Below are 24897 nucleotides of genomic sequence, written 5' to 3' on the forward strand. Positions count from 1 at the left end.
GGGCTCCCGAGGGGCAGTCAGGGGGTAGGGAGCAGGGGGCGGAGGTTTGGGGAGGGGGCAGTCAGGGGACGGGGGGGTTGGGGTCCTGGGGGGCCAGTCAGGGGTGTGGATAGGGGTCTAGGCAGTCCGGGGACAGGGAGTGTTGGATAGGCTTGGGAGTCCCGGGGGGCAGGGGTGTGGATAAGGGTTGGGGGGGGCAGTCAGGGGACAGGGGGCTTGGGTTGGGGTACTGGGGGGGCGGTTTGGGGTGGGGCGTCCCAGGAGGTGGCAGTCAGGACAACGAGCAGGGGGGTTGGATGGGTCAGGAGTTCTGAAGGGGGCAGCCAGGGGGCAGGAAGTGGGAGGGGGCGGGGGCCGGGGCCAGGCTCTTTGGGGAGGCACAGCCTTCCCTACCTGGCCCTCCATACAGTTTTGGAACCCCGATGTGGCCCTCGGGCCAAAAAGTTTGCCCACCACTGAATTAGCTGGTGGCAACAGCTGATTTCCTTTTTTTTTCTCTTTCTCAGCTCTTTCTGGAGGGGGGCAGTGAAAGGGCTTGAGGGTACCCCACAGGAAGGAATTCCCAAGTGCGCCTTTCTGGTTTCAAAGGGGTTTTGCATTTGGGTGGTGGCAGCATTTACCAAGCCAAGGTCAGAGAGAAGCTGTAACCTTGGGAGTTTAAGACAAGCCTGGAGTAGCACGTATTAATTTTTATAATCCTTGCGGGCCCCCACCTTCTGCACTCAAAGTGACAGAGTGGGGATTCAGTCTTGACAGGTGCCCATCCCAAACTCATGCTAATATAACCTTTAACCACACCATCATGCATTTAATATACATTAATGATGATCTGCATAAGAAAAATACACACTTAGGCTCATGCTGTTTCCCTCCTTCATGACATATGAAGGAGACCCAAAAAGTTTTTTCCCCTCCCCAAAAATGTTTTCTTCTCTGCATTATTTTTATATAAGAAATGTAGATCATGTCTATCTGGGAAGACTATGATGAGAACTAGTGAAATAACATCACAAGAGCCTAGAACAAAAACAAAGAAATGAGAGGAGAAGGGATGTTTAGTTAGATTGTGTTAAATGGCTTTTGGTAATATCTCTTTAGCTTCAATAACTAATTAACATTTTGGAAAAAAAGAAGTCTTTGTTAAAGGTTCAACATCCCCACAACTTCAACTAACATGAAAGCTTACAATATTCTTCCTCTTACATTCTCCCCATAAATCCTCCTGCAAAACCAGGGAAGACAGGAGTTCATATTTCTGATATATTCCAAGTAAAAATAAGGAGGGGGAAAAAAATCTTAAAACCTTCCAGGCTATTTTATATACTATAAAGCAGCTAAAAAGGGCACAAAAGCCCAATTAATAAAAAAAGATGCTTTTCAGGTCCCCTGTAGTTTATAATAACCTGTCTCTCTCACAGCATTTATTTTCAAAAGTGATATTTGAAGGGATTATATAAAAGTGTCTTTTACTATGCTTTGAACAAAATCCAGATTATAGACCTGGTTCCCGACTACAAGAAATATGAATTTAAAATGTCTACCCATTTGAACACGAGTCTTTACCTCATCTCCAGGTTTTTTTAAAAATAATCTTCCTGATAAACAAAAACCCAGCCAAAATAACATAGGCTTATTTTCTGCTGTTATGTTCAATTCACTTTAGCACATTTAAAAAAAACTAAACTCTTACCTGAATGAGATTTTTACATTAGTATGTTTGTAAGGATTTTATTTTTATTATAGAATCCATTTCTCTCTAGAACCCGCACCCAGCCACCCCCCTCTAAAAAACACAATCTTTAGGCTCCAATACATCTTGTTCTTGGTCCTCAACATTATACTATACCAAAGTTGAATACAAGAACAGGGCTTTTTTCCTGACGCACTAGTACCAAAGGGGCATGTCCCTGCAATTTCAGATTTGTGAATGCAGAGCTCCTACCCTGCCAAGGCCTAAATGTCAGCCTAAGGGATAATGTTCTCCAAATGAAGAATTACAGCCATAGATCAGGTGGCTCAGAGGTAGCTGGGAGAGGAACAGGAATCTCTTCATCACCTCCCCCATTCCAGAGCAAGAAAACCTGATGCCTGGCAATGGAATCTGTGTCCCGACTCAGTGCTGTGAAGTAGGCACAGTGGAGAACCTCAAACAGTGGGCACAAAGACAGTTGCAAACCTTTGTTTGGTAGAACTGCAGTACTCGACAAGTCCCTGAGTGTGTTACACACCCCTAACAAACCTCTGAACCCCACAAAAAGCACAGTGGGAAAGACAATGCTGGAGTCTTTTCCAACAGTTTGAGAAATAAACCATATTGTGACCTGCTTGTATGAGGCAGACTACAATTGAAGAAGCCCAAAACAACCTCTAAAACAGGAAACTTCAAGTACACCAACTCCTGTGTGCACCAACCCCAGAACCTCTCCTAAAATCCTGAAATGCCAACTTCCCACACTTAAAAGCGAATCCCTGTTTCTCTTCCAGGTTACTGTGTAATTGAGAAGAGCAGATCATACCACCCTGGAACTTTAAAATCTCAAATTACAAGTGTCTTCACTTCAATCAGAAACGTTTAAACTTCACTTAGAAGATTTTAGCATATTGTTTTATTTAGGACAAGAGAAAATGACTAAGTTTCTCAGTGAGGGTTGGATTTTTTGTTTTTTTGTTTTTTTTAAGCGAAAGAAAAGGGTAAACCCACAACAAAACTAAATTCTCACCAACACAGTAATTGATACCTTTAGCTGAGAGCATAACAAACTGCTTTTCACATTGCAGAGAAGAACAGAGACAGGAGGAGGAACTGTGAAAGTGAGAAAAAGGGGATATCTTTCCATACTTGTTTGGAAGAACAGCATTTTCCCCTCTTCCAGGCTCTCCCAGTCTGGCATTTTCTTCCTGGATTTTCTGCTTCCCATCCTGTCAAAAGAAAACATATTTACGAGTCTTTTGAGTATTTTACTAACTGCACTCTTACGCATTTAGACTGGGATTTCCAAGGCCGCTTAAATGACTTAGTGAACACAAGTCCCACTGACTTCCAATGGGATCTGTATCTAAACCACATGGGTGCTTTTGAAAATCTACCCTTTGACCTCTCACACCAGTGTGGTATACGAGCACCAATCTAAGCACACTAGCTGTTTGCCTTCCTCTTGCTGGGCAGAAAAAAAAACTGAAAGATGTCCAAGTTGGCTTCAGATTTTTAGAGAGGTAATCTAACCTTTTTTTTCTTTGAACTGGGAAGGAGGAAGCATAACCCAGCCACCTGGACTGATATAGCAGAAGCAGGGAGGGTAAATATCACTTGATATTTGTCAAAATAAATCTATAAATGAGACAAAGGCAAATCCCCAACCAAACGCAGCATTACTTTTCAACATGACTAAGAAAATAAACTGCTATCTGTATTAGTGAGGGTAGGAGCATGTTAGAACTTTCTCAGCACTATCCATGCCTATGATAGTTGCTAGAAATTTGAACTACAGCTTAGACAGGGCATTAAACTGCTGTTAAAATAATATACCTGTATAAAAGTAAACCGTCCATAGACCATGAGACACAATTAAAGGAGCAGATCGGTTACATAAACAGATACTTCTGTAAATTAATCCCATTTATTCCTAAAACAAAGACATGAATGTCCCATCCTAGTCAGTGTTCCAAAACAACACATAAATGGAGGAGGGTGATCCCATGAAGAAAAAGGCACATCAGAAAAAGAAAATCAAACCCTGAAGCAACGAAACATGTACAACGAGAGAAAATAATTATTTTTGCCTTGCAGCTGAACAGCTTGCTTTTGTTTGGAAAGATCAAATAGCAGCGGGTTTTGAGAGCCAGCTGCAATAAAATTTTCATTCTGACACCTTTTGTTATCGTAGCGTAACGGCTGTTGATATACACAATGCTTTTGACAATTAAGTTATCAAGACACATTGCATGTACATTGCAGCACCTGTTCTTTCAGGTGGCTAATCTTCCCTGGGTTTCCCCACGAGACTTCAGTAGTACTGCTCTCTCCATGGAGGGCTTCTTTAGTTCTTCAGTAATTTTTTCTTTTTAAACCAGTAGCATTGAGAACACTTTTTTAAAAAATCTAGCAGAGTACAGAAATATCCTGTACTATTTCACTGTCTTCATACTTGAGAGTTATGCTGTGTCTCAGGAAAAGCTGCTCTTTTCCTGACACTTCCCAAGAGACAGCCAAGTCTAATGATGTACAACAAGACAGCGAGAGATCAGATTTTCAAAGTTGTTTTAAGACAAGTTTAGTTAACATGAAAACCAATGTTTTCTTCAAGAATAGAACTTGCAACTTTGAAATACTGCTCTTATGCATTAAAAAGCCAGCTTCATTTCTTGAGTTGTACTCTCTCTCAGACAGTCAGCATGGTAACTTCCTGCTTATGATAATGTGAAATTATTTTAAAGTGATTTACTCTTAATGAGATGTAGTGATTAGAGTATCTTTTATACTGCATTTTTTTTTAGTAAATAGTGCTGATGAACACAATCAATTTCAAGATTCTGTCCAACACCTGGGAGGGAGGGATACACTCTTATAGTACAAATAAACTTGTTGCTCTTAAAAAGACCTATCTCAGGCTGATAATCAAGAAAAATTTCAATTTCATGGTGTGTGAATTAAATACAAATTTATAGGAACTTTTTGTATCCTGACTTCTACCCTCATACCTTTACTACTGCTGCACAACAGCAACACATATGTGCAGTCACACAAAGTTCAGGGTGAGACAGTAGCTAAAATTAAACCATATGTAAATGTGAACAGTGACATTACCATTTTTAATTGCATCTTCTGGCAGCCCTTGCCTTGGGCTACTGTGATTTTGTTTTCTTGGATGCCCTGGTGGATTGGTGACCATCGGTCTCTTTCCCGTTTCAGTTCTTGTTCAAGTTGGCCCCTACAGTATAACAAGAGGGAATCGTGGATAAATGAACTGATTTTACAGCACGCAATATGCACAGCTATTAAAAAGGTGATTTATGTTTTTAGCAAAGAAATTGCCATTACCAGAATTTTCAGAACTGTACACCTCTGAACAAATTATCCCAATGCATGTTTAACAAGCCCACAATGCATAGAGTCTGAATCTAAATTCTGGATCTAATACAGTCTAACTTAATTTTGTTTAGATGTATGAAATATGCACCTGTTCACTAAGTCTGCAGGTCCTTAATTAAAATAGAGTCATATTTTTAACATGCTACTGCCAACAACAGTATGCAAACTGCCACAGTAAAAACAGCATGAAATCAGAAGCAACGTCTTCAACCAATTTCCAGGGACATCCTTAAAGAAGCTTCCCCTCCTGCCCCTCACACAAAACCTTTGTAACTGGGGTGCTTTCCACCATGGCTGAAGATTAAAATTAGGTTGTGTCGGAGCAACTGAGTTCTCAAGCAGAGGGTTCTCTGCTGAGTACCCTGTCAGCAAATCCCGAGTGTTTGAGTCTAGGGACCATTAAGCAAGAGCACATCAGCTGATCATAGTGCCATGGTACTAAATGAGGTGAGGTGTGAGCTCAGGTCGCTGAAGCAGAGATAATATACTGTTCCATAGATAGGTATCAGCACCTTGAAATCTACCGTAATACACTCCTTCTAGCCCACTCAACGGTCAGGCCACTGATTTGCACACCAGCTGCTGCGGAGGGTTCCAAGGTTAGCCCTCCAGCATTGCTGTAAACCAAGGCGGAGGTGACAAAAATATGGGTGATAGCAGTGAGTTCATATTGGGGAGAAATAAATTGTAATCAGCAGCCGAAGCACAGGTGGAAGAGATCATTTTAGGTCACTGACACCAGCTGAGAAATCAGAAGTGAACAACCACAGACCCTCAAAAATGGGGATCCTCCCATACGCTCAGGTTGCCTCCTCAAGCAATCAGAATCAGGTTGGTCTTATCTCATCTTGCTCTCATTCCAATCTGTCTTGGCCAAGCACTAGAAAAGCTGTGACAACATGGTGTCTAGGTCCAATAAAAGGAGATTTAGAGCTGCATGTTGTCAGCGTACTGATGGCAGCATAGCCCACCCACTTTCTTCCCCAGCAGCCTCACCTCCTCATTGAACAGGAGGAATGATAACTGAAGACTACAGAACACTGCAAGAGAGCCCTCAGAGCAGATCGGTAAGAACTCAATGTAAGTGACGGAAATCCCCGCTCTCAGGACTTTTAGAAATACACTGGGCAGAACAGGAAAATATACCGTAGGGAACAAACCTGGCTCCAAAAGTCAAGGTAAGTGAAGGGCAATAGGTAACGAAATCAATGTCAAGGGATTATTTTTAGAGAAAGAGGCTAACAACCGCTCTGAAGAGACACCAGCATCCTGCCCTCCTTAAAAAAAGCATGCCCTATTTCCACCAACAGTGCCCATACCTCTCCAGTTGTTTTTACAAATACAGGTGTAGCTAGCACATAACAGCCTAAAGCTTCCAGACCACATCCAGGACCTCAGGGAATAGAACTGGGTGAAAAAACACTTGAGACATGGATCGGTGCCCACTGATGCACTCAATACCATACAAGTCAGAGTGGTCTTACTCGTAAAATTGTATGAAAACTCATCAGAACAAAAAACAGTTTCCTAATATGGCAATCCAGTTCAAGGAAGCAGTTTACTACCAATATAGCTATCTCAAGGGCCTTGTCTACCAACAGAATTTGAACTTAAATTAACTAAACTGACTTAGAAATCAAAACTAAATAAATATAAATACAGTGATAAAAGAGTGTCCACACAAGGTGCTTGCACTGATTTAGCTGAATTAATTTCTAAACCAATTTAGTTAAATCAGTGTGACATCTGTGCGTAGACACAACCTAAAACCCCTTTTACATCTGATAATATTGTTAGCAGTAAAGACATAAAGACTAGCATTTTTCATCCTGTTGGATGCAGTCTAATTATACTATTGGCAAAATTTTCAAATGTGGGCACATAAAATGATGTGCTTGTGGGAATAGCGATGTCCTTTGTGTGCACAAATGAGACCTTATATATATTCGTTAATAAAAGCCCCATTAGTCCTCACACCCTCCTCCCCACTGTAAACATTTTGTTTTGTATCACTTCACTTTATTGAGGTCCCTCACGCTTCTTTTTGCCTTAAGGTGTCTGCTAAAGAGAAAGAGGTCAAAGAAGGCAGTAGGAGACAATATATTTTATCCAATGATGATTCATAGTGACCTTGTCATGGGCCAGAGAATGTATCGTGTATGCAAAATGAGAGGCCATCTTCTATTTCATGGTAAAAGGGTTTGTATTTTCCTGATATTAGTAAACTGACAACTCTGGAAGAGGAATGTGATAGTTTTTCATGCTGAGTTTTCTGTCCTGGACTTTCAGGTCTTTTTTTGGTTCCCAACAAAACTAAGGCTGTTTGTGGATTTAAAAAAAAATACAGGTTTATTTATTAGGTTGGTGCCCAAGGATATTTATTGTCACAGTCTCCTAAAATAGTAGATTTACTTACTGGTGAAAAAGAGGAAACTGTAGATGATACAATAGCTCTAGCATTCCTGATTATGAATAATCACATTGTTTGCTGTCTATTCTCTCTCTAAAGTTTATATTCTATAATACAAATGACATTATTAGAGCAGAACTGCACACTGCCAGCCTCTCTTTATGAGCTTTTAAATGCCTGGAGCACATTTTTATATTTAATTTCCACCTAGGGTGTTCCTCAGACAGCTTTTGTAACAAGATTTTTCTTCTTTTAGCGTTCGATGGTGCACGGGACTTGTATTATTCTTGTCATGTTTCCGGATTACATATTTCGTTATTTTCTTTAAAAAAGGGGTAAGTTTTAACAAAAATGCACTTGCAATTCAGATATCCACATTTGAAAATTTGGTCCACAACGTATCGAAGCACTTCCCCATTCTAAGGTTACTCTGCGCCTGTCTAGAATAAACAAACACACTCCCCCATTTACTATGGGTTTTCCCAGACATTTCTGACCTGGCAGAGAAAGCACACCCAATAAATACATTAGAAAACGGTCTCTTCACCGCTGTTTGGTGAGCTGTTCCACTTCCATCTGAAGACTGTTGATCTTGTCACCAAATTCCAGCTTGAAGAGCCGGTTGTCCTCCTTGGCAGACTGACGTTCTCTCTCTGCCTGTCGCAATCTGGATTTGAGCCACATGAACTTGTGATAAAAAACAAAAGCCATGGTGGGGAGGAAGACTGAATTTAAACAAACAAAAATAAACCCAAAAAAAGGAAAACAAATTGTATGGTAAAACAATGGGAAGGATGAAAATATTCTAAAGAAAGACAAAATGTAGGTGAACCAGGCAGAAGAAACTCTGATTTTCAAGGTTTTTTATTCTATTACTACAGTTTACAGCTATTAGATGATAAACATAAAACATTTTATCCATATTCAAAGCAAACCTCAAGTACACAGAATTTTAAGTCAAATTTTATTTTAATGTACGTTACATTTCAGCTTTACATATGTAACTGGAACTTGCAACATAGGTTATCTACTATATTTAGAATTAGTGCATTTTCCTGGTCTCTTCCACAACTATCACATCAGATTAAGCACATATGCATTTACATCACAGCAACCTATACTCTGGATCAAATATTAGACAAGTTGCCAGATATTTAAGTCTTCAATCCTACTATAGCATTACTGTGATAGGAGAAAGTTTATTGTCCACAAGAAGAATTTGGTGGGGGTAAGGGGGTTGTAACAATCCTAACTAGCCATTTGGGTACCCTAATGAAAGCTTTTATTCTGCAGATGATTCAAATAAGTTCAGAATAAAAGGTCACAGGTTAATTTTGTGTTTTCAGACATGTGACTCAATAGCGACCCTCAAATACTTAGTTGTTATTTTCCAGGGAGTCTTATAAAGTCTGCCATTGTGCAGTCATCAATTTTACAAGCTAAGGGGCGATACCCACCTGTGTACTGGAGGCCAAGATTGAGCCTCACAGATTTTTAAGTGTGTCCAGTGTGAATTAAATTTTTCCAGCTGCATGATAGTCATATAAGTCTCCCACTATGTGTCAAGGAGTCCTATTCTACATGACAGAGTGGGAAATTTACATGAGACAGAATTTTTGCAGGCAATTCACAAGGACAAAAAACTATTAAACATAGAAAAAACCCGAACTTGATTTCTTGAAGCAAAGTATTTATAGAATTATTTACACCCTAAAGCCTGTATGGGACCAGCATGGTGACCTCTTGCAACCATAGGGAAGAGGACACTAACTTAGAATATTCCAATCTACAGTTTTAAAAAAATTTGAAGTGAGACGTTAAGCTTATGATTATTTTTCCTATTCAGAGCCATTTCTAAGCTTTAGTTGGTCTTTCATTATTTTGCCAGAACTCTCAGCAAATTCCCTATTTGTACCAAGCAACAGAAACTTAGAAGCAAAGGTAACAAGTGTAACAGTGAAAGTCTGCTATTTTGTTTTATTTGTTATAGGCTAGTTACTCCGAGACAAGGACTGGCCAGCAAAAAACTACTTGTTCCACTCCTTCCTCTCTCACATTTATTTTAATCCTAACATATAAAGAGCAGAATATTTTTGTAAAATGTGTAATTATTCCTTTTCTAGGAAGAGGAGAGACCAACAAAACAACGGTCTCTCCTCAGCTTCCTTCAGTTAGGAAGAACTGCAGTATATTTCTAGAGGGAATTATGGCAGAGGTAGAAGGCAATGAAAAGATAAGGAGGTTCTACTGTAACGTTACTCTAAGACATCTAGTTACCAATGCTGTCTTCATGAAGTTTAAAGGAATCTATGGTTGATTTACCTCCCCACCCCAAGTCACTAAGACAAAATTGTTGCAAGCAGTCTTGGTTAACGAGGACTGGATCTTCATAGTGATGAGATATTAAGATGTAATGCCCATTTGTTAAACCCAAAGAACAAAAGTGAAAGGGTAATGGTTGGGAATATGCACGTAACTACTTTCAACTACTTCCAGGGACACATTTTCTTTGTCTACTTCATAACTAGAGAAAACTAGTTTGGCTTCCCCAGAACTGGCCAATCGGATATTGGCACAGAACCACACATCTAGTACCGATTCACGTTGAAGACTCGTGTTGTATACAGTACGTATCAAAGGTATGTACAGAGCCACAGATCTCTCATTCCTTAAGCTTTCCTTCTGTATTTATTGGCCAACTCATCTGTAGTTTAACAAAGTTTATGTGGCAAATTAGGGCGCTTCTACCAAATTTTCTATCTCTGAAAAAAAAAGCCCAAAGGTTTTAAAAATTCAGCGAATTCCTAATTAACTTTAAATGACAATTAACATTTTAACAGTTGCTTTTAACTATTCTTAAGGTTTTTCCCCTCATAACTAAGTTTCGATGTCAGAGTTGTGAGGTGACCAGTTGCAAAAATGTCTAATGGTGCTTCTGGATCAGTTTGTTTGCTGCACTATTTAAGGTTTTTGCCTGTTTCACCAAATCCTTTTCACTATATGAAAAATGTCAAAATGATGATGTGTGGGAAATGGAAAAAAAAATAAAAACAGTAAGAGAGAAGTTCAAATCAGTTAACTGAACAGATATTGTAGTACATTCAATATATGTCTGTATACATTATGAAAAGGCAAACATTGCTCAGAGCCACTCAGAAGACTACAGAAAACACCTCAGAAGAGTTTGATGAAAGTTACACACTCTACAATAATCATCCTTTAACTGAATAAGGTAATAATTATAAAAAAAACCTTAACTATTCCCCTTCTGACTTTATTTCCAAATGAAACAGCATTTATCTTTAGGAAATGCACCTCTCGTGCCCGCTCGTATCATTCAGGATCATAACAAGGGAATGGATGCATAGGTGGAGACACTTTGGACTAAATAAGTACAGTTCCATTTGAAGTCAGTTCACACCAGCTGAACCCTCTGTGAAAGCAACTATAAGAAGCTCAGCTCCAAAGATGTTAAAGAAAAAGGATGCAATCCCCTGAGGCCCTCCTCTGGGAGTGGTTTTATGTCTGACCTCAGAATCCATCCCAATTATGTGAGAGTTGGTAGTGGGCTGTCAGCACTGTCTCACTAGGATAGGTGTTTGAGAATGTGTCCTCATGGCGCTAATGGATATGGTTCCCATCCGCCACCTCTGCCAGCTCCTAGTGCCAGAAACAGTCCTCTCCACTCCCACCCACCAAGGTACTTTAACTGTGCTTTCTTGCACTTCAGACCTCCCAGAAACAAACATGGGTCTCAGTTTTCATGGAGATGGATGTTCCAATTTTAATATAGAATAGTTTCAAAACCAGAACTCGAGTCTTACGTACCCATAAGCATATTTCAGATGTGACTGTTGTAATCCTTGTCCTTCATGCCCCCCACTACCGTATTGCCATCCCTGCCATGTTGTGTCTAATATAGACTTTATGCTTCTGAGAGTCATCCATTTGTACAGTGTTAGTGGTGCTGTACAGGCCTATTTAAATTAGCAATAGGCAATTAATTACCCAGTGTTACATCTTCACATTCAACAATGCGGACAAGGACACCCATAATTAGCTTTTATATATACACTGTGTATGCTCGGTTTGTGTGTATAAAACAAGCTTCTACAATAATTGATATTTTAGCAGGATGTTCTCATTTATGGAGGATTTTCCTGAGCACACAAAATATGTCCTTGCTACCAGTCTATCACGGAATTACTGCTTTAGGGCCAAGTCCTGCTCTCCTTATTCATCTGAATAGTTCCACTTACTTCCATGGGACTGTTCAGGTGAATAAGAGCAGTAGGATTTGACCCTTTGTTGTAATGCCCAGTTCTGCTCCCATGCTATTCAGTGGGAATTTTGCCATGGACTTCGCTAAAAGCAGGCCTAGGCCACTAAATGCAACTTGGGTAATATTAACGTTTCAAAAAAAATATCTATAAAGGACTCTTAGGAATAGCACTTAGCTTATCTGGCATATTTGTTTAGCTCTATGTAACAAGTTTATATAAAAATATGCAATTTTAGCACCTTCAAAAGTATACCACATACCACAGGACACATTTATATTTTGTAACAACAAAGTTTCATTTTTACCTTTGTTCAAGCTGTTTAATAGTAGCAGCCATCTGATTTGTCTTCTCCTCCAAACGGCTGTTTAATTCACTCTTCTGTTTCACTCCCAGGTCTGAACTCTGGAAAGGAAAGTTACTTAATGTCTTCAGTAAGCAGTGGTAAATATGAAATAAACTACATTGGAAAATGAAATGGAATCGGTGATGCTAAAACATGTAAGAAGGAGTGATCCAAAGGGCAAAGATTGGAAGCAAAGATTAATAGTGTGGACAAGCATTTCCCCATGTCCTGGTAAGTGACTAAGTAAACAAACAATTTTATTTTATGTATTAAAGTATTATACCTGAACCACATGGTATGGATTGATGTAGTATCTATCAATATTACACCGTCAATTGTGTAGCACAAGAGTGCCAGTTGCCTGAACTCTCAACCGTCTGGCAGCTAATTCTGTTTATGGTTTTGAAATTAAGTTGAATACTTATTTCTCTGGGCATAAGCTGTCTGGTTTTGTCTTAGTAGTCTGTTCTAGTGGATTTCAGTGATAAGTGGAACTGTATACATTAAAATAAAAGATTTTACTAGACAGACACTATCATGGTTTTGTTTTTATAAATACATGGGTTTTACAGTGATATATGTTTACTTTTAGTTTTGGTCATTAAAGCTTTTCTTTAGAACTGACTTTGGTTATGCTGCAGGCGGTCCTCTAGAAGCAGAAGTTATAAGGACTATGATGTTGAAAGTCTCTGTCCATGGTAACCCATACAAATAATTTCATTTTATCATTATACCATAGCAAGTGATACTCTGTGTGTTACAGTAGAGAACACAAAAGGAAACCTCATATAGGACGTGAGTGAGGGCAGCCCAAGTCTAAACTGGCAAATGAAATTAGGAAGTAAAACCACAGGCTACAGATTCTGAAAATGTTGCTGTGACCTCCTTGTTTCTACAGTTACTTAAAACATGTGCTCCAGTCTAGAGAAAGGAGATTACACATTGTTGTATACAGTTATTTGCACTAATAAAAGTGAAATACAGCAGAAAAGGAGCTTCCCACACACCATCTCCCATAAGTGTTGGAAAAGATCCACCTCCTCAGTCTCTAGCAGGTTAACAAGGGAACACAAGTGGAACTACTGAACCCTGAGCAGCTATGCAAGCTGCTCCAAAAACAATATCAGGTGATGGGTAAGGACGTCTCAGCAGCATGCTACCAAACAACTCTCAAAACAGCCATGTATTAGGGGAAAATTATTGTCTTACTATTCAACAGATAAGTATTTAGATATCATGGGATGCTTTTTCCTCATAAGACCCTACATCTGGTGAGCTTTTTTTTTTATTTTTATTTTTTAAAGGTATGAGCCAGGCTTGTAGTGCTGGCAAACCACACGATGACATGAAGGATCCAAGAACAGACTGACTTTCTACAGACTCCACTGCTTCCAGACCAAGTCACGTTCAGCTTTCCTCAGTTAGAAAGGTCAGCCTCAAGGCAGGCTGAGCGTGGAAGGAATCAAATGGAATCCATAGTGAGATTAAAAGATGGGAAAGGATGGAGCAAGGACGAAAAGAAAAGGTATACAAGTGACCCTCTTCTTCCCTCATGAATGACTTTCTGATAAGAAAGAAAGTCTAGTTGGTTCCTACATGCCATATCTACAAAGGGACCATTTCATTAGCTTCCTTCCCTACCTGCAGCTTGAAGGAGAGTTCATGCTTTAGTGCCCTGAGATCATCTAGTTGCTGCCTGAGTGCCACTAGTGCATCCTGCTTCTCACAAACATCTTTTTCCAGCATCTTCATGGCCAGCTCCATCTCCTGTCTCATTCCAATCTGCACCTCTAGTTCTTTTTCCACATCCTGAAACACACACATTATGTTTCATAACCAGTCTTCTGACTAGAACATGACTGAACTAATGTGTGATAATCCACCCTGCCCTTCACCCCATCAACACATACTATTAATCATGTTGCATTACGAATATCTTATTGCCATTATAAATAGAATTTAGAAATTAAATTAAGGAAAACAGATGCCATTACAGCTAAGTATTACGGCTATGTATCTGACTTCACTGGCAACCAATCAGAAAGCTCAAGTTGGGCCAAATTTATATTTGTCATTAGGGAAATGTTTGCAGACCTCTTATTTCACAAGAATACCCCTTTCAACCATTTTCCACACCCTTATCTCATGTGCTGTATAACAATAGTTGACAGGTGTCCATGTTGTAGGCTCAAGGATATCATTTACATTTCTTAAATACAAAAATAGAAATACAATGCATGTTTTGTGTGATGTTGACCCAAATCTGGTAAGTATTCTGCTGTGAAGCAGGAAAATTACTTCTGGTAGATTTTTGTTTTAAAACAAAATGAAGTTATTAGGCAAGGTTATTAACGGTTATTAAGCAAGGCATTTTGGAATACTATCACCTTTACTTGCATCTTGGACCATAACACATACCCTTTGCAAAAGGTAATTGTTAGACAACAAATGACTACATAAAATATTAATACTTTACCGAATTCTGAGTTTAGACCAAGCTTACCAGCCGTAGCTGAGTCTCCTCCTTTAACTGTTTTCGTGCTTCATTCAGTGCAAGTCCATCTGCAGTTCTGTCTTGCTTAGTCACCTAGAGTTAAGAGAACAAATCAGATGGAAATCAAACTATCAGAATCATCGTATTTGTCAATTTGCTTCTGCCATTTTCAAACATTGATAGTCTTCACTAAGTTAATGCAGCAAGTAACATCCTTGTGACATTACTATTTCCCTCCGCCAACACGTGTTATTTAATGCAATAATGTATAATCAGTCTAGCCATCTGCAGGATGTAGATAATAGGATTTTAAGTAGGAACAATTTATAAAGTCGGATAAAATATCTTTATAATTTCCAAAGGTAGAAATAGATTCCATAGTGGATACCAACATATTTTATCTGGTTAAGTAAAAACTTTGAAACAGTTCTATGGAGTTCCCCTTGAATTTAGAAAAAAAGATGGGATTGAGTAATGAGTGTGTCAATGGCATAAGTAAGTGAAATTCTCACTTAAAAGAAAAAAGATTCATAACATACACACACTGACCTTACGATTACTTTCCAAGAGGTAAGAACTTTCTTCTTTAACTCGTTCCATCTCTTCTTGCAGAGTTATAATCCTGTTGTTTGCAACTGCAAGCTGTAAACAAAACCAGAGAATTGTAACTTAGACACTGATGTTTCACTTGGCTAGATGGACAGCTATTTACATCACTTGGATACCAAGGTGCTCAGTCACTCAGATAAGACAGTGATGGGTGCGATATGAGAATCTTAACAGTAGAAAGATCTTCACTGGCCTACTTGGGGCAGTGGCTCTTTGTCCTATTCCCTGTTGGAATTCCTGGGAGAAAGACATCCATGACCAACAGATTACTTATTTTAATACAGAGGATCCTGACAAGACCATGATTCTTTTGTACAGTTCATGCAAAACGCATGAATTGATATGATAAGCAACACAATTAATTAGCTGTGTGCTGCAGATAGTTTTGGTGGGCAGAGCTGTTACAATGTCAGTTATCATTTTAACCAGTATGGAGACTCCACTGAGTGACCAGAAAATAAACTGTTTATCAACAAATACTTTGATAAGTACTGCAATTAATTTGGTAGGAGATATGAATACATTTGATTGGCAGTGCATGTGAATTTTGCAGGCTTTAAACAAAAGGCCATTTATTACAGTATAACCAAAAACAGCAGCACAATCATGCTGCCTTTTAAAGTACTCAGTTTTTAATTGCACAACATAACTTTTCTTCCTTCCCCACATGAGTAGATACAGTCATCTCCATTAGTGAAACTGGATGCCAGAGGAGAAGACTGCAAAACTTTTTACATTTGTAACAGGACCATCTGAATATGTATATTTGGAACTGTTCACTAACCGGATGTATAAAGCTATCTGGAGTAAGCAAAACATGAAAATGGAAGGCCATTATTGTCCTTTTTCAGAGAGTATTTTAATTTGTAGTATCATAGCACCTAGAGATCCTAATTGATATCAGGATCCCTTTGTGCTGAGAGGGGCTACATCCCAAAGAGCACGCAATCTAAACAGACAAAAGACAAGAGTCCAAACTCATTATTCCCCATTTCACATGGGAAACGGAGGGAAAGTGATTAACTGACTTGTCCAAAGTCATATAGGAGGCCTGTAGAAGAACGGGGAAGATTAGAATGCATGAACTACAAAGAAAAAATGGAAAAGGAAAGAAAAAAAAATTATACCTAGATTTGTGTATTGACTGACCTAAGTGACCAGTCTGTGGGGGTTTTCTGCAGAGTGACACATTTTTATTTATATTCAGCAAATTTTGAGCAGATACAGGAAAAGTCATCATTACATTTCAACATACACTATGACAACACCGAGTAAGAGCTGATTACAGAAGCAGATATTTACCAAAGAAATACATTTTTAAACAAAACATCCTCTGAAAATTTCTTCATAAATTCCCAGTTCACTGAAGATATTCATAGATTCACAGGTTCCAAGGCCAGAATGGACCACTGAGAGCACCTAGGCTGACCTCGTGTATAACACAGGCCACAGAACTTCCCCCAAATAATTCCTGTTTGAACAAGAGAGTATCTTTCAGAAAAAGATCCAATCTTGATTTATAAGTTGCTAGTGATGGAGAGTCTACCACAATCTTTGATAAATTGATCCAGTGATGAAATTACCCTCACCTTAAAAAAATTATATCTTATTTCCAGTCTGAATGGGTCTAGTTTTGACTTCCAACCCTTGGATCTTGTCAAACCTTTTTGTCTGTTACACTGAATAGCCCATTATCCACAATTTGTACTTCACCTAGGTACTGAGAGACTCTGATCAAGTCACTCTTTAACCTTCTCTTCATTAAGCTAAATAAGGTGACAGTTTGAGCTCCTCAAGTCTAAGTCAGGTTTTCTAATCCTTTAATCATTCTTGTGGCTCCTTCTTTGAACTCTCACTCATTTAACAACGTTCTTTAATTGTGAACACCCATACTGGTCGTTTTATTCCAGCAGCAGTTACACCAGTGCAAATACAGAGAAGTAAAATAGCCTCTCTACTCAAGATTCCCCTGTTTACACATGCAAGGATCACATTAACCCTTTTGGCCACAGTGTCACACTGGCAACTCTTGTTTATCTGATTATCCACTATGACCCTCACAACTTCTTCAGAGTCTCTGCTTCCAAAAATAGAGTCCTCTGACTTGTAAGCATGGTCTACGTTCTTTGTTCCTAGATATATACTTTTGTATTTGACCACATTAAAACACATTGTTTGCTTGTGCCCAGTTTACCAAGTGATTCAGATCACTCTTTATCAGTGACCTGTCCTCTTCATTATCTACTACTCCCCCAATTTTGGGGTCATCTACAAACGTTATCAGGGATGATTTTGTGATTTATTTTCCAGGTCATCAAAAAAAAAGAAAAAGAAAAAAAAGGTAAATAGCTAAAGGCCTACAACTGATCCATGTGAGACCCAACTAGAAACACACCTGCTTGATGATTCTCCATTTACATTTTGAGACCTATCAGTTAGCCAGTTTTTAATCCATTTAATGCGTACCATGATAATTTTGCATCATTCTGTTTTGTTTTTTTAATCAAAATGTTGTGTGGTAGCAAGCCAAGATGTCTCATACAATGCATTCTGGGACACATTCTGATGCCTTCCATAAGCAGAAAGTATCAATCAGATTTCAGAGGAGAAAATGTTTGTTTTTTAAATAGTTAATTTTAAAAAGCATTCTTTTGCTGAGGGTCCTTCATACCTAGTTAGTGGCAACAAACAACACAATCCTGTGCTTAACTCAGTTTTCATTTCAGCTTTCCAGTTCATCTTTAACAGACATCAGTCATTACAACTTAATTCAGGAATCAGATATCACTTCTGCCTTAATTCGGGATTTCACAGGCAATAAAGATGCACCCTTTTCTGTTACACCTACCTCCTCAGTAAGTTTAGTGTTGGATTTTTCTAAAGCATCCACCTTTGCCTGCAGATTGTTTACAGTGGCACTGTCAAATCAAAAAGAAAAAGCTACTGGTTACTTTAAAAATAAATATAACCACCACTTTATGTCTCTTAGATCATACCATAATAGAAAAGAACTTGTTACCTTAAGTGTCTATTGAGTTCTTCTACATAATTTTTCTGGTCCAGAATAGCTGTTATTTGACCATCTCTGAAAAACAGACACAGTGAATAGTCAGTGTTTCCTGATATACAGTTCTCTCCCAACCTACAAGCAACGATTGTCTCATGGGACTACGGGCTGTGCTTTAGCCATTCCTATGGCCAGCTCATCTTTAATCCTTCAGATACTGGTCAGTTCTGTGGTGTTTCCTGAGGCCTCTAGGGGACAATTGTTCTTTACAGAAGGGAAGGCCTGTTACCACTGGGAAGAAAGGCCAGGACTACCAGGCAGAGCTCATTCTACCTGATCCAACCTTCCCTACCAAGAATGTCCCCTCCATCTTGACCTGTTTAGGTTGTCTTGGGGGTGGGGGGGGAATGGATTCCTAGCATGGACCCTAAAGTGGTTCCATGATGAAGGGGCTGTCTGAGGCAGAGGTAACACAGGCATGCTGTCACTTCAAAATGCTTATATGGGGCCAAAAGAAGAATATAGAGTGGGATTATTCAGCAGATGAAGGGGAGAAGAGAGAGAAAAAAAAATTCTCTTTGCTCCCATCTCTCAACTTCAGATACTATGGTCAAAGATATTCATCTTTAAAGTTCTCAGAGCACACAGGTCTGTGCAGACAACATTGCTATCTAAGACCTATCTGTACCTGAGAAAACAGCTATTTGGATTGTGATGGAGTCTACAGGACTGAGTGTGAACTCCTCCATGTGACACATCCGTATATTGAAAGATGAGAGCAGTTGTGATCTGTGTCTGTATATAAATTACTTACAGCCCTTGGAATTCGGACAAGTTGTCAGTGCAACCTTTAGCAGGACAAAGTTTGTATAATTTGCACAATTGAATGCCCAATCAATCAAGGAAGACATTTTGATTAGCAAGAGAAAATTCAAACAAACAAGTACCAGTATTGTTCTGCGTACTGCCTTCAAGCTTACAAAACAAAGTCATCCCCCTACGATCCACTCAACAAAAGCTGAAAACCGACTTTGTTTCATGCATTTCCAGCATGAAAAGTTAAATAAAAACAAATTATTTTTCAAAAATGACAAATACAAGAGGAAAGTGCAAACTTTCACTCTGAAGAATCAAGGTAACACCAAATGAATAGAAAATGATAGAACTTCTGATCAATGAAGAAGAGGATTTAATGAATTTCAGAAGTACAGAAAGTCATATTTGTATGTATTGTATATTCCTGTATTTTTCCATTTCCTGTTCCTATACAGTGTTATACATCTACTTGCACATATGCAGGTATAAGAACTCAAACTAATCCGATAAGCATAATCTGGTTCATGTACACAATGGGAGATTTATTTCTTATGCATCCCCCTTTGATGCTAGAGATTGAAGACTCTCTTACTGGTCATATAATTGTTTGGAAAAAGAAAATTCCAAACCACGCAGCTCTTAAATTGAAAGAGCTCTAGAAAATGGCCTACCACAAGTTTGATCGCTGAGCATTTTTGCTTTGTAAAATGCTCTCTGATTTAATTGCTGGTTAAGTCAATAAATGCAACCCCTTGCCCCTGAGATTCTGGATACTTTCCTGTTCTTTCCTTTGTTAACCTTCTGAATTCCATCCCAGAACTATAATTAGAACAAAAATGGAATTCAGCATGACTGCAGTGTTTTAATTAAAACTACAGGATTATGGGTCAACTTGTAATACTACTCAAAAACCAAACAAATAACCCCTCTTCAAAAAAGGACACAAGTTTCCCTTTGTACTTACCCTTCATTGCCCTTACTGCTGTTCCCATCCTTCAAGTACATTGAAAAATCAATAACTCCAACCTACAAAGGAAGATTTTAGTATTTTACATATGGCTCTAACACTCTACCTAAATATTATTCTTTTTACCTACACAATTTCAGCATCATTGGTTTGTTTATAAGATCAATGCATTGAATTATAATCTAGGATAAATCCACTATACCAACAATCTACCCAGACTGATAAAAACAAGGATGAGCTCAAGTAGAAGGTCAAGTTGCTACTCTTTGTAATGCAAGTGGAGTACTGGAAGGAGGGAAGGACAGCAGATCTTGATCAACACACTCCTATACACACCAGCTACGTAAGCTGAATCAGGCGTGCATGTTAACTTACTTCCCTCTTGTTAACGGCTATAAACGATTTCCTGACACACGCTTTTAGACAAACTAATACTCCTGACCCCGGTCAGAGCAGCATTCCCCTTCTTTTCAGTTCTCTTCCCCAGCTTCATTTCTCAGTTTTCACTTCCTCCTCCTTGGCCTGGTACTAAGTTTCACTCTGCTGTTTGTGACCTGTATGCAGGTCACAATGAGGAGCAGCAGAAAAGAGAAACAGAAGGGATGGTCTCTCAGGCTGGTCATTTTTAAAAAAACGAACAAAGGGAACAGAGGACAGTGGCACTCTGCCAGAGTGCGAGACAGACCATCGCGGCCCAGTAGGTAGCGGTGGAAAGTGTTTTGACAGCACTTCTATGTAAGAGATGTTACATCTAAATGACTAAACCAAGTACAAAAGGGTCACCTCCAATGGCAAATATTGAGGAGGAAGGTAGAATAAAAAACAGCAGCAAATAAGACACACACACTTGCTATCCTGCAAAACCCAGTTTGTAGCTAATACTTACAGTATTCCCCTTGTTTAACTAATTGGTATAATCGAAAACATACAATCAAAAACCAGCATAATTCTAGTAAGTGCAATTCATCCCAGAAATACTTACAACATCTAGGGATTATTCTGATTATTAATATCCAATACCTGTGAATCCAAGTCTTCTCCTTTCATACAGAAGTTTGCATCAATGACATTCAACCCTACTAGGAGGCCAGCAATTATGTGACCTTCTTCTTCCATTATGAGAGCATTAGGCTCATAAAATTCACTGCAAGATGCACCAAAAGAGACAGTAAGTATTACATCACTCAAACCTTTCAAAAACAAGTTGGAGTTTGAAGAGACACTTACAGATAAACTGGCATGAGCTCTATTACCCACTACACTCCTGCCCTGTGACCTTCTAAAGACAACAATAAAGTGTTAACACCCTCCCCTCGTATCTGGTCAGACGGCTGGCCGCTAGCGGACAGTCTATACATCAGCCGTACAGCCGACATGGCTCTATCAATATACTGCTGCTCTGACCTGAGAGAGATCTAGAAAGGGGAACCTCTTAACTTGCTAAGCCATGAATGTGAGACAAAGGCCCAACGTAAGGGAGGCTTGATAGCTCTGTAGGTATATCCTGCACAAGGTAAGTTACTGCAGACAGGTCTCAGGTTTCCAGCTTTGACTGAGGTAATGTAGCACTCAATTATTTTTCAATTTAAAAGCAAAAGAGTCATGAATGCTAAGCGAATATTAAACTTTAAAAAAGTTACATACCCTAATTTTTCTCTGTTATAAACCTCCCATCTGACACTAGGCCACCCTACATTTTTCTAAGGTTAATTTCAAGCTTCTCCACCCACACTCAAGATAATTGAAGGAATTAAAAAATGAATATTCATAAAGCCAAAAATACTAAAAACTCATAACAAAGAAAAATATGCAGGCAATTATGCAATACTACTTAGCACTTTTCATCCATAGATCTCAAAGCAGTTTACAAAGTATCATTATTGCTGTGATGGAGTGTCCACCACATATAGGACTGGAAAGAGGTAAGGTGGCCACATAAGCCTAATAACTCCATAGCCTACACCTGGAGGAAGAGCCAGGGAGCACGGATCGATTGTAAACAGGCTCAGCTGGGAAGGAAGAGGCAGGGTCTACAAAGCCAGGAAGCTGGCAACAGACGGGGCTGGGCTGCTGGGAAAGGGCAGTCACTCCCTGGGAAGAGGGTTGGGAGGCTGCAGAGGTGTACAGCCAGCAGTTGCTCCCTGAAAGGAGGGAGTGTGAAACTGGCAGACCCTGGGAGAAGGAAGGGCAAGCCAGAAGAGTAGGAATCAGCCCAGGGAATACACAGCAATGTTGGGAACTGAGCCAACTTTGGCTGCGTGTTGTAGGGTCACTGGGCTGGAAGCTGGAATAGAGGGTGGGCCCGGGCTGTCCTACCCACTGCTGGGGAAGTGGCATTAGAGAGCCAGGGAATGGGAAGACTGCCTGGGTCACTGTGGGACTGACAGAGAATTGCAGGACTGTACCCCAGAAGGGGGGGAAACGCTGAGTGACCTAGCTGGAGGGCTGAGTCAAGAAGAGGACAACACTGAGGTTTCTGGAGCGAGAGAGGAGCTGCAGACCAGAGACAGATAGAGCAATTATGTCCAAACCACAGAAAGGGCATCGATCTCGAGAGCTAATCCCCAGAGGGACCAGGAGGTGGCGCCAGACTAGCAGTGAGTGGCACACTCTGTGACAATTTCCATTTTATGGATGGGGAAACGGAGGTACTGAGAAGTGAAGTGACTTGCCCAAAGCCCTGTGCCCTATCCACTGAACACTGCCTCCCCACTATACAGACCCCTTACTCCAATTACCTGTGTTACAGCACCTCTTTGTAATAAATGAAACGTTTGGATCTTTTGCATGCCGTTACTACAACAGTGGAAGATAATGGCTTTTGAATCGCAAGCAGAAAGCTGAACAGTTCCCCATCACTCAAAACAAGCTCCAGATTTCACCAGTGCCGCTGTCCCAAATCAAAACTACAAGTATAGTTGTTATTCCAGTGTTGCAGAGTAATAAAAATGCATTATAAAATGTCCTTTGAGTGCAATGGATCTACATCACTTGAGGACAGAGAATAAAATGAAACTCTCAGATTCAAGAGAGAAAGAATTGCTCACCTGAGAAGATCCTTTCTGTTAATCAAAGCTTTCATGTATTCTGAAAGCTTCTTCTGCATTAAGGCCAGGCGAAGCCAGGCTCTTCCTCTACCTGCAGGCGTCCTACCAAAGCCCAGAAACAAAACAAAGAAATTACTCACATGTTATAATATATATATTCACACAAACCTTGAATGTCTTACTCTGCTTGAAATCTCTGCAATCTACACATTATCTCAAAGTTGCAGCTTTCAGCAATTTCTGTAGGTGGAAATTTGGGTATGCAACTGCAAGTGCCCACATACAGTGTTTATCCCTGCAATCATTTGTCTTTTTCCTATCTTCCCTTTTTAATCCTCTTGGGTGCTGTTTCTGCAAAGAGCTAGCAATACTTATCTAGACAAAGATTATCAGAAACATTCAGAGAAATCAAGTAACGGGGCATGGATATAGAAAGGGGTCAAATGCAATTGTCATACTAGGCAAGTTAACAGAAGAATTCAGCCACACTCATTTTGGACTTTAACACAGTGTGGGTGCCCAAATATCTCTCAGGTAACCAATCCTCAGTCTGTTGAAGAACTGAACAGGGGATTTGTAGTATTGATTAAATATGGTTCTCTCAATGCTAGGTGAAGTTCTGAACATATCAAACAAGAATGTTTTATGGTTTTGATAGTTAATCTTTCACATTTTCTTCCTTCCCCCATTTTGGCCAGCAGGTGGAACGTACATGGTTTTAGAAATGTAGAAACTGACATGCTGGATCAGAGTAATGGCTCACCTAATCTGGTATGATGTAGAGCAGCCAGTGCCCAATGCTTCAAAGGAAGGTGTAAACCACCCATATAAACAGTAGAATGATTAGAGGGAAATTATTTTTCACCTCCCAGCACTTAGTCAACTGGCTTGTATCAGGAAGCATGTGGAGGACTTCATTTCATTATTCCAGCTAGTGTAACCTAAGGTATTTTTGTTATCCTTGTATGTTTTCTTTTTTAATGCTACAGTGCTCTGGGCTTTTGTGACATTTTGTGGCAATGAAATGCATCAGTTTACATGTGTACAAAGGTTGGGGTTTTTTGGTTCATCTGTTTTAATTTTGTCGCCTTTTAATTTTATTGTTTATCCCCTTGGTCTTTTATAAAACGAAACAGTAAATAATGCACTCTGATCCTACAAGCTGTACCATGCAGGCAGACTCTGCATAGAGCTTCAGTGAAATCCAGGGGCATGAGACTCTATTCACGTGGAACAACTTTCAGGATTACAGCCTGTTATGAATATAGGAGACACCTTCTCTATATTATTTGCTATTTTATGTACCTCTCATGTCACCTATTCATCTCCTCTCTGAACTGAGAAGTCTTAATCCTTAGTCCCTCCTCATGGGGAAGTTTTCCTAAGCCTCTATTAATTTTTGTTGCACTTCTGTAGATATTTTCTATTTCTGCTCGATTCTTTTTGAAAGGGGGAAGCAAAACTGAACACAGTATCTCAGGTGACTAAGTAATATAAAGGTACTATATTTCCAGAATGATTCTGTCTCCGAATGCAATCTAACATCTTGTTTGCCTTTCTGGTCACTACCAAGTCTTCCATTTATTTAAATTAAAAGAAAAGGATTTTTTAAAAAAAGTCGATCAACCTCTATCTCCAGTGTTCCAAGATATCACAGAAAATTCCTATCTAATGTTCTCCCTCTTTAATGCCACTTTTCTTGAGCTAGAGTGAAAGAGATTCAATAAGACCTATTTCTGGTCCCTCCACATATCATTCATTTATTGCCAGTACTAAGTGTGCAGTTCTTCAGGAAGCCTCCTTGCTCTTTTATAATGAGAAAACATCCTCTC

General features: G+C 39.5%; 1 protein-coding gene and 1 long non-coding RNA gene across 7 annotated transcripts in view; one reads left to right on the forward strand and one right to left on the reverse strand.

The window, feature by feature from the left end:
• Window positions 1-24897, reverse strand: part of RUFY3 (RUN and FYVE domain containing 3) — an 80102-nt gene that overhangs the window by 10389 nt on the left and 44816 nt on the right. For 2 of the 5 annotated variants that reach the window (XM_077814895.1, XM_077814897.1), the window contains exons 4-15: window positions 23066-23167; window positions 21039-21162; window positions 20016-20077; window positions 18248-18313; window positions 18077-18146; window positions 15169-15261; window positions 14629-14712; window positions 13767-13934; window positions 12087-12184; window positions 8047-8166; window positions 4805-4928; window positions 2840-2919 (exon numbers count right to left, since the gene is read on the reverse strand). In XM_077814895.1, coding sequence (XP_077671021.1) covers window positions 2840-2919; window positions 4805-4928; window positions 8047-8166; window positions 12087-12184; window positions 13767-13934; window positions 14629-14712; window positions 15169-15261; window positions 18077-18146; window positions 18248-18313; window positions 20016-20077; window positions 21039-21162; window positions 23066-23167 — 1191 coding nt within the window. Of the gene's footprint in view, window positions 1-2839; window positions 2920-4804; window positions 4929-8046; window positions 8225-12086; window positions 12185-13766; window positions 13935-14628; window positions 14713-15168; window positions 15262-18076; window positions 18147-18247; window positions 18314-20015; window positions 20078-21038; window positions 21163-23065; window positions 23168-24897 lie in introns of those variants that run through there. The other 3 variants (XR_013345858.1, XM_077814898.1, XM_077814899.1) reach the window with 3 other exon arrangements.
• LOC144263863 (uncharacterized) lies at window positions 8998-16044 on the forward strand. Of its 2 annotated transcripts, XR_013345860.1 has the most exons (3): window positions 8998-10138; window positions 12176-12356; window positions 13430-16044. It is a non-coding gene; the product is annotated as an uncharacterized LOC144263863 (long non-coding RNA). The 2 variants fall into 2 exon arrangements; XR_013345859.1 differs by lacking the exon at window positions 8998-10138 and having other exon boundaries at window positions 12026-12356.

This window comes from Eretmochelys imbricata, chromosome 4, assembly GCF_965152235.1.
Source record: "Eretmochelys imbricata isolate rEreImb1 chromosome 4, rEreImb1.hap1, whole genome shotgun sequence".
In the NCBI taxonomy this organism is placed as follows: Eukaryota; Metazoa; Chordata; order Testudines; family Cheloniidae; genus Eretmochelys; species Eretmochelys imbricata.